Source organism: Hydra vulgaris, chromosome 06, assembly GCF_038396675.1.
Source record: "Hydra vulgaris chromosome 06, alternate assembly HydraT2T_AEP".
Lineage (NCBI taxonomy): Eukaryota > Metazoa > Cnidaria > Hydrozoa > Anthoathecata > Hydridae > Hydra > Hydra vulgaris.
Window position 1 is genome coordinate 54895001 of NC_088925.1, and position 10151 is coordinate 54905151.

Below are 10151 nucleotides of genomic sequence, written 5' to 3' on the forward strand. Positions count from 1 at the left end.
AATTTAAATGAAAAATTTTTTTAAATGGAAAGTAGAGAAAAATGTATAACTATCTGTGTTTTTTTTATCAAAAAAGAAAGTTATTTCACTATTACTGTGAAAATGTTTTTTACAACAATTAATTGCTGCCTAATATTTCCTGCATAAAATACTTCAAAAGACTGTTTAAATAAAATGATGTAAATAAAATAATGTAAATGGCGTAATGTAAATGGCTTAAAGCATCGGTAAAATTGCCATTTTGTTCGTAAAATGCGAACAGTGTAATGCTTCTTAACAAGGCCTAAATTAAAGTAACAAGTTGTGGTTGTATTTGTAGTTGTAAAGTAGCTAATTGTAGTTGTATTTGTAGTTTTAAAGTAGCTTGTTATAGTTGTAGCTGTATTTGTAGTAAAGCAAATTTGTAATAAATACAAACAATAAGAATTTTTTTTAAATCTAAAAAGATTTTAAATTGAGTTATGGTTTAATTTGTATTATGGCTTGCCTCACTACAAGAAGATGCTAAAGTTGCATTCTAAATTAATAACAAAATTAAAAAAGCAAACTTTATAAAGAAAATATTAACAATCCAATTGTAATTTTGTTGTTCTTGTTAGCAACTGCTCTTGTTCAATTTAGTTCAATATATGTAAGACCCTGTTTTTATATATTTTTGTAAATTTTTAAAAAATAGTGATTTTTTTCATAAAAACACTTACACAACAAGGCTTCCACTAGTCCTGGAATGTCCTTGAAAGTCCTTGAATTTGAAAGTAGTCCTGGAAAGTCTTCGAATATTCTGGATTTTTTTATTATTCTGAAAAAGTCCTAGAAATATGCATACTTGTCAATTCATTTTTGTTCGATACAAATATTTTCCATCTTTTTTTTATAAGTTTGATTTTTTGTTGTTTTTTTATAGATTTTCTTACTTCAGTGATTCTCAATAATGCTTTCATATTCAATTTACTTTATATGTAATAAAAAGTATAGAATATTAAAGGTAAAAAGTTTTTGTATACAGAACATCACACATCCACACTTGAAGATGAAATTAATTGGGTGCTCAATATTGTGTATTCTAAATATTCAATGAAATATTCAACTGGTTCTGAAAAATTATTTAATAAAATATTTATAAATATTAGATAATTAGTATTGTTAAAAGTATTGTTAAAAGTATTGTTATGGTCAAAACTCGTTGTCTTAAACCAGAGTTTGTGAGGCGCTCAACTGTATCTGATGTTGTGCAAAGATTTTTAAACTGTATTTTATTAAAACCATGCTTTTTTTCTGATATAGATAAATCAAAGATTTTACATATACATTGGATATTACATCGGATAGACCAAGTTTAAGTTTGCTTTTTCTAGATTATTTAAAGAAAAAGACAATCCTCTTGTGGGTATTGGAACCTGTTGTCACTACATAATTTACAGCAGTTTTAAAGCAGGAGCAAAAGGAAGTGGGTGGGAGCTAAATAGTTTATTAAAAGTGTGTTGCAGTTTCTATATGACTCTAGACAGTATATGAGAAACCTATAAAAATATCACTGGAACATTTAATTATTCAATGGAGTTTTTTTTACATATGTGGTGTGAAAATGAAATTTATGCTAGAAGGGTTGAATCACGCTTTAAAACGTGACAAAATCATTATTCAATGGCTATCATGCTTGGTGATATAATTGATGACTTTCTCAGGCAGAGCATGCTAAAGGATATTTTAGTGTAGCAATCTTTACCATCACCTTGAAATAAATTTAACTGATAAGAACATTAGAAAATCTACAAATGAAATTGATATTGGTTTTGCTGCTCTGCTGAAAATTGACCAAGCTAATCTAAGTTACGCTGACCAAAGAGTAACTATTTTGATTATAAAAGTCCTGATAAATTTTTTCTGACTTTATTGGGATGTTTATCAAGATATTTGGAATGTTTTTGAAATAATGTATATGCTTTCACATGGCCAATTTTCCATTGAGCGTGGTTTTAATATTAATAAACAACTTCTTATACAAAATCTAAAAAAAAAATATCTTACTGCATTATGCCTTATTGAAGATCCTTTGACTTCCTTTAAAGAATCCCCTGATACTATCAAAATTAATAAAGAAATGCTGCAACATGTGAAAAGAGTAACCAGTTGATGCAAAGAGTATTTGCAATCACAAAGAGACAAAAAAGAATGTAACAGTATGAATTTAAACCAAAAAACGTTCACTATGAACATCTTCCCACTAATTTTTTGCTTTAAAAATTTTTCGATTTATCTAATTTTTTTTTTTTTTATTACTATCATTATTTATTTGTTTTATCATTATTGTAAAAAGATTGTTCAGATTTGTATGTATTATCAGGTAGAAACTATTTTGGAAATACCTTACACCAACACTGCTAATTCCATTTTGTGGGTGTTTTCTGGCACAGAACACATAGGTATTGTTACCATAATTGAAATGACATCTGTCATGTCACCTGAGCCTTCTATTTTTGATAGTTTTGTTGCTTGTGAATCAAGAATTTGTTGTGCTGAAATAGTAAAAGAAATGGATGGCTTTACAATATGGGTAGGAACAATTTCTGGAGAGTAAGTATTTATTTTCTGGAAAGTAGTAAGTATTTATTTTTAGAAACACAAAATCTATTATTAATAAGTTTTCAATAATAACTTTTTTAACTGAAAAAAAAATTATTATTTAATACTTGGTAACTGTATTAACACTAAATAGTTTTGGTCAGATAATGTTGATTAAGTTCTCATCTGTTTATTATTTGCTCTTTTAGAGGTTTTTTGTTATTTTTATTCTAGTTTTTTTGAACCATTTTTCATCAGATAGAAAATGTTGAAAATGAATTAAAAACTGCATCTACTTATGAACTTTTTTTTTATCTTTAAAAAGCTCAAAGAATGAGGAAGCTTGAAACTTTATAAAGATGTATCTTTTGAGCACTAAAATAAATTTCCATGAAGTTAAAAATGTAATTATAAATTAGTATTTTATTTAATGTAAAGGATTTATTTTTCAAAATTTAATTTTCATCAACCAGGAAATTATCAGCGACGTTTTTTAAAGAAATTGTTGTTCCTGTGCTACAATCACTGTAATTTTTTGCAAAATAATATTTTAATGAATTTTAACCAAAATTAAGTTGTAAATTTCCCTATGCTTAACAGAAACCTAAATTCATGCTTGTCCGAATTCTAAATCCATGGTTGATAGAAACGTCTTTGAAATGATAAAAAATGTTCTGCCTCCACTGACACTCACAAAACTGCATAAATATCAAATTAAAAGACAAATGATACAAATAGTATTTTAAATATTATATGTTACTAAGACAATATTTTATTTTTCACAATATTCTTATAGCCTTGAAGTATATCCTTGAAAATTTTCTTACACTTATTAAATTGTATTTGACAACTTTAGTTCCAAATTTTTAACAGTGATGGAAATTTATATCAGATACAATATACACTTTCTTTGTCTTTTTTTTTCTTTTTTTTGATGATGATGATGATGATGATGATGATGATGATGATGATGATGATGATGATGATGATGATGATGATGATGATGATGATGATGATGATGATGATGATGATGGCGATGATGATGATGATGAATATGTAACACTAAGTGAGAACTTTTACTAATTGAGATTGAATTAATGATGATGATAATGATTTTTTTAAAATTTTTTTTTAAACCTCTACACGGTCTCTATACATTCCACATGTTCAATCAGAAACTGAACTGTCATTTCATCCAAAAAATTTAAAACTTTTAACAGTTAGTTCCATTAAAATTATCACCATTATAGCATGCCTAGTTTTCTTTTCAATTATAACCAGGCAACAGTTTTATTTTCAATTAAGATCTTTAGACCTTAATCAGTAAAGAGAAGGTCGATTATTGTGCTTGCGTAGTTTCATTAAGATTGTGTTCAGGTGGTAGGATTATGTTGATAGTTTCTACAGTCAACTTCATATTTGACAGGCATGGACTAGTGACATTTTTGTCATACTGCATCTGTATGTAAGATTTGCTATCGAAGTTGGTACTCTCAAACTCATCTGCTATTGATTTGAAAGTTCTTTCTCATTTATTTAAAAACAAATTTATTTACACAAAAGCAACTTGAGTATTTTCCACTGTTAACACAGATAAAAGTTAAACTGGTTGATTGAGTTGAATAAAAAAAAGTGTTTTATGATTCTAGATTTCAAACTATCCATGATCACCAGTGTAATCCTGATTCTTCAGTTGAATATATAATGCACTCAGTGCACTAAATAATATAAATATCTTTATAGTTTAGTTTGTACCACTCTTTTTATTTTTTCTGTGACCTGTTATTCACATTGGCATATGTATTCTCCTATGTTCCAGATCTTTCAACACTTTTCTTATTTCCTTATTATTCTTAACACCACATAGTCGAGAAGATCATTTTTATAATGAAGGTTTTTTTTTTTTAATTTAAAATGGTTTCACTTGTAATCTGTTTTAATAGTGATTGATCTCTGTAAATTTAAATGGAAAGTGTGTTTACTTATGTTTCAGTTTTTATAGTTGTACTGTCATCAACAACAGATATTTCTTTTAAAGCCCAACATAGTTAAAAGTTTGTTGTTTTTTTTCTTATGAAAAATATATACACACGAAATATGTTTTTTTTTTTTTGTTTAAATTTTAAATCCTAATAAATAAATAAAAAGAGTCCAAATGTTGAATTTTTCTATTTATTTGCAGTATGACATCATACTGATATAGTTAGATGTTAGAGCTTCAGTGCATACATCAACTTACTGTATAGGTAAAATATGTAATGTGTAATGTGTATATATATGTAATGTGTTATGTGTAATGTGTATATATATGTAATGTGTATATAATGTGTATATAATGTGTAATGTGTAATATATGTAATAATATATATGTAATATGTAATGTGTAATGTGTATATATATCTAATATGTAATGTGCCATTTTTTTTCATTATTACTTGTCTTTTTCTTTTTCCAAAAAAACTCCATAGATTTAAGTCAGCAAATATATATCTATATGCGCTATAGTAGATAGATATAATATCTATAAATATTAAATTGGTTCAAATTAACATTTTTACAAACCTATCGATCCTGAAGCACAAGAAACAACTCTTTCATTGATGTTAAAATTTTCGAAGTAGATAAGACATGGAGAACAGTTGTTTATTTGTTTGCACAGATGACAAATATCAGGACCAATTATTTGACAACATTCTAAACAAAGTAAAATTTTTTTTTAATAAAATTTATTTACTTTTAAACGAAATGTCAAAACTAATAGTTTTTTCTTTTTTCAACTGTTTCTTATGTCAACCTACTGGAAAGTTAAAAACACCTGAGTTAGAATAACTTTAGTTAAATAACTCTCAAAAAGAACTGTTTAAAAGTTTTTGTTTTTTTTAACTGTTTCTATCTTATGTCAACCTACTGAAAAGTTAAAAACACGGGAGGTAAAATAACTTCAGCTAAATATCTTTCAAAAAGAACTGTGTATTAATTGTTAATATTTATTTTTTGTTATTAATTGCATATATATATATATATATATATATATATATATATATATATATATATATATATATATATATATATATATATATAAAGTTATAAAACATCAAAAACAGTATCATACTAACTGATTTTTCTTTTTTTTGTGATATTTCGGTCTAATTTGTATAGACCATCATCAGACATAAAATACCAACTTAAAAACCGTTACAATATAAAATGTTAAAAATCATAAAATGCCATTACAAAGGTGACGTCAATAAAAATTGTTTTGTTTTTTTATGATTTTCTTAAGCAGTACCCGGTATTGTTTAACCTCCTGAGATGTTTGTGCATAGTTAATTTGAAGTGATTCCCTTATTTTCCTTTCATGATAGTTGTTATTTATAGATAAAGTTTTTGGGTGCAGCCAGTTGAATATCCCATGGCATTCTTTGCAATGCTCAGTTGCTCCAAAAGCATGCCAATTACCACTCATGCTATTAGTTTGGTGTTCTATGCTTCTTTGCAAAATTCTCTTCTTTGTTTCCCCAATATAAGTTTCCCCAAACGAACACGTGAGCTTGTACACCCCAGGGTTGCTGTTTGGCATTAAACTAGATTTGTTGTTACAGAGAATTGATTTTAAATGAGGTGGTGTTGTAAAAATAACTTTGACATTATATGTTTTTAGTGCTTTTCGTAGTTTCGGTCCAAGTGTTGGTAGCCAAGGTAGCTTATTATCACAACATTATTTTCTAGTTTTTTTGCAACTTTATTGTTAGGATTGCTTTTACTTGAAAGGTAATTCGCGGCAATTGTTTCTAGGTTTGATCTCTTCTTTATATACTCAAATATCAACCCTGCAATTATTACTGGAGTTTTAAAAACTCTGGTAATAATTGCAAGGTTGATGTTTGAGTTGGGTTTTATTTGTATGTTTGTTATTGCTTCTTTACGGTGGATTCTGAAATCATAATGGTAATTATTTGTGTTAGTTATTTTTATATCTAAAAAATTTAGTTCTCTCTGATCATTTTCAACCTCTGACGTGTACTGAATATTAGAGTCTTTATGATTTAATAAAATAAGAAATTTGTTATGCTTTTCAACAGATTCAGGTCTGGCATGGCTATCATCAACATACCTTCTATAAGATTTTGGTGAAAAATTGTTGATTTTCGCAATATGTAGAGCTCTTGTTTCCAATTTTTGTAAGAATGCCTCTGCAGCAACAACCATCAGTGATAATCCAATTGGACCTGAGTTAGGTATGGTTCTAATTTTATTTTTATTCAAAAAATAGCATTGACTAAGACATAATTCTATTAATTGGTGGATGTCAGTAAGTGTTAATGTGGTTCTTGTTTAAGATCAGTTATATCATTATTAAGATAATCAATTATCACATATATAGCTTTATCAATTGGTATTGATGTATACAAAGCTATTACATCATACAATACTTGAATTTCATCTGGATTGACATGCTTCGTTGACAAATGATGTAGAATTCAACAAGCGTGTTTTGTTTTTGTTCAGGGTAGAGACGTAAAATACCAATTTAAAAACTGTTACAATATAAAATTTTAAAAATCATAAAGAAGTCATTACAAAGACAACGTCAATAAAAGTTGTTTTATTTTTTTATGATTTTCTTAAACAGTGGTCTCTATCTACTATTTGAAGCAACTTTTACCCCGTTATCCATGTTAAGCAGTACCAGGTATTGTTTAAACTCAGGATGTTAAACAATACCCAGTACTGCTTAACAGGGATAACAGGGTAAAAGTTGCTTCAAATAGTTAGAGACTGCTATTTAAGAAAATCATAAAAAAACAAAACAATTTTTATTGACGTCGTCTTTGTAATGACTTCTTTATGATTTTTAAAATTAGACCAAAATATCACAAAAAAAGAAAAATTAGTTAATACAATGCTGTTTTTGATGTTTTATAATTTATTATAAATTTACTTACTACAAGATATATATATATATATATATATATATATATATATATATATATATATATATATATATATATATATATATATATATATTTTGATATATAGATATCAAGATATATAGATATATATAAGATATATATGTATATATATATACATATATATATATATATATATATATATATATATATATATATATATATATATATATATATATATATATATATATATATACATATATTAACTGCATAAACACTTTTTCCATAGAAGTTTGACTGGTGACTATATGCTGAGTGTAGACTAATGAATTATTTTTAAAAAATATTTAGCAGGGACTAATAAATTATGTAATAAATTGTAGTTTTTAGTTTAATTATGGTTAAAATATTAAAATCATTATATCATTTATTTTATATTTTAACTGTTAGAAAATTATTGTTGAAATTACTCAGTTATAATATAAAAGTACACACTTTTTTTAGTTTAAACTTTTTCATATACACAAAAGGGTAAGAAATCTCAAACATTTTTCACAAGAAGTCTAAAGAAAATTCTCTTTTTTTTTTTTTTTTTTGACTGGTTTTGAAAAGTAGAAAAGTACTTTACTAACTCATCTTCTAATGGTAATACTTCTAATGGTGTATCAATACTTCTAGTGGTGTAGCAATACTTCTAATGGTGTATCAATACTTCTAGTGGTGTAGCAATACAAGTATTGCATATGCACAGAAGTTATAGCGTTTCTTTTTTTTTATGTCATAAATTTAATTTATAATTTATATTTTAAATTTTTACTGTTAATTAAAAATTATCAACAGTTTTCATAATGAGTTCCACTTGAATAAAGTGCTTAATCTTGCTAAATTTATCTTTTTTGTATAATGTGCCAACTTAGATATATGCAATTTACCCAATGGATATAAACAGTTTACCTCTTTTTTTTATTTGACTGTCAAACATGCTTGCCAAATTCATTTGAGCTGTGGTTTGATATTTTTTTTTTAAAAATCATTCAGAAATGTACAGAGCTCATGAATTAAAATTGCAGTCAACTAGCCCCTGCCTCGCCTTTAATATTATTATATACTCTGTATTTCAATCTTTTTTTCTTATTTTAAATTTATTTTATTTAGGATTTTGATATATACAACACATAGTTTACAAATGAAAAAATTTTTCTTTAAAACCAAGGTTAAAGATTCAGCTGTCAGTATGAAGTATGTTTGTGTTTGAGAATTCTTTATGTTGTTGTTTACTAATGGTGTTTGCAAATATTTCTTTGCTTTTAAAAAAAAAAATTTTGTTTTAAAAGGAATCTTTTTATTACTACATCTTGGTTTTCAAGTTTATGTTTACATTTAACAACAAGTTGTTTGTATTTTATTTTAATTTTATGTTTGTTTAGATTTTCTGAAGATAAATTATTTGTAGGTCTTGCTAATGGAATGTTATCTTGTTTTCGAAGAAAATTGAGTATTTTTTTAAACTTTTTGATAAACTTTTTAATATTTCATTATTGTGGTATTCAATTTTTAAAAAAAAATTAGGTAGGTGAGTAAACTTATTTACTATTATTTTCAAGATGGCAGTTGGGATATTGCCAATCCTACACTTATTTGGTTGGGGTTACAGTCAGTGATGTGTTTGCTAGATGTGAATGAATATCTTTGGTGTGCTGTTGGCACGCATATAAATATTTTAGACACACAAACACTTGGGATTAAGGTATTGATAAATTTTAAAAAAATTAAGTTAATTTAAAAAAAGTCAAAACAATTAAACATTAAACAATTAAATTCAGAAAAAAATTAAAGAAATTTAAATATTCACTAGTTAAAGAAATAGTGTATGTAAATAAATATAAAGATATTTGTTTTTCAGCAAAAAATTGATGCAAGTGATAATGTTAAACAAGCTGTAAGACATCTAACTTTATGTGGCATGGGAGTTTGGACATCACATTGGAAATCATCAAATTTAACTCTTTATCACATTGAAACACATGACCTTTTACAGACAATAACTGTGACTACTCCGCTGTTGCGCATGAAAAATGGTAATTCATGTCAGAAAATTGTTGTGACCGTTTTTTTAATTGTCATTATTTTAATTGTGTCTATAACAATTTTTTTGATTGTCACCATTTGCATTTGTGTCTGTAACATTTTTTTTGTAGATATTAATCTTCTACCTAATTCAAACTTGGATAAAGTATATGTAACATCCTTACTAGCAAAAGAAGGTTTTCTTTGGGTGGGCTTGAATAGTGGATTAATAATAACATATCCTCTACCACGATTAGGAGGTATTCCAACTGTGTCAGGACAAGCTTGTATATCTTTTCATGCCCACAAAGAAGCAGTTAAATACTTTCATGCTTTTAAAACTCAATCCAATAAAAGACAGGAGGATCTTCAAAATGCAGGTTTTTATTTTGAGTAAAATATGCAAAGTATTGATTTACTTAAAAGAAAAGCTTAACTGAATCATTATTGTTGGTGCTCAGTGGCAGTAGTTGTGCTCTCATTGAGTTTTTATTTACCAAGTTTAAGATCTTACAGTGTTTCTCTTAATTTAAAACCTTTTTTTTTTAAATAAAAAATAAAAAAATCTTTTTTTTTTTATAATTTCATTTTTTATCATGAAGTCTAAACTTT

The 10151-nt window shown here is 26.2% G+C and overlaps 1 protein-coding gene across 2 annotated transcripts in view; it reads left to right on the forward strand.

Moving 5' to 3' along the window:
- Positions 1-10151, forward strand: part of LOC101240135 (rho guanine nucleotide exchange factor 10) — a 77525-nt gene that overhangs the window by 60757 nt on the left and 6617 nt on the right. For both annotated transcript variants that reach the window (XM_065800491.1, XM_065800492.1), the window contains exons 16-21: positions 2345-2574; positions 8628-8711; positions 8900-8967; positions 9077-9219; positions 9376-9550; positions 9671-9919. In XM_065800491.1, coding sequence (XP_065656563.1) covers positions 2345-2574; positions 8628-8711; positions 8900-8967; positions 9077-9219; positions 9376-9550; positions 9671-9919 — 949 coding nt within the window. The remainder of the gene's footprint in view (positions 1-2344; positions 2575-8627; positions 8712-8899; positions 8968-9076; positions 9220-9375; positions 9551-9670; positions 9920-10151) is intronic.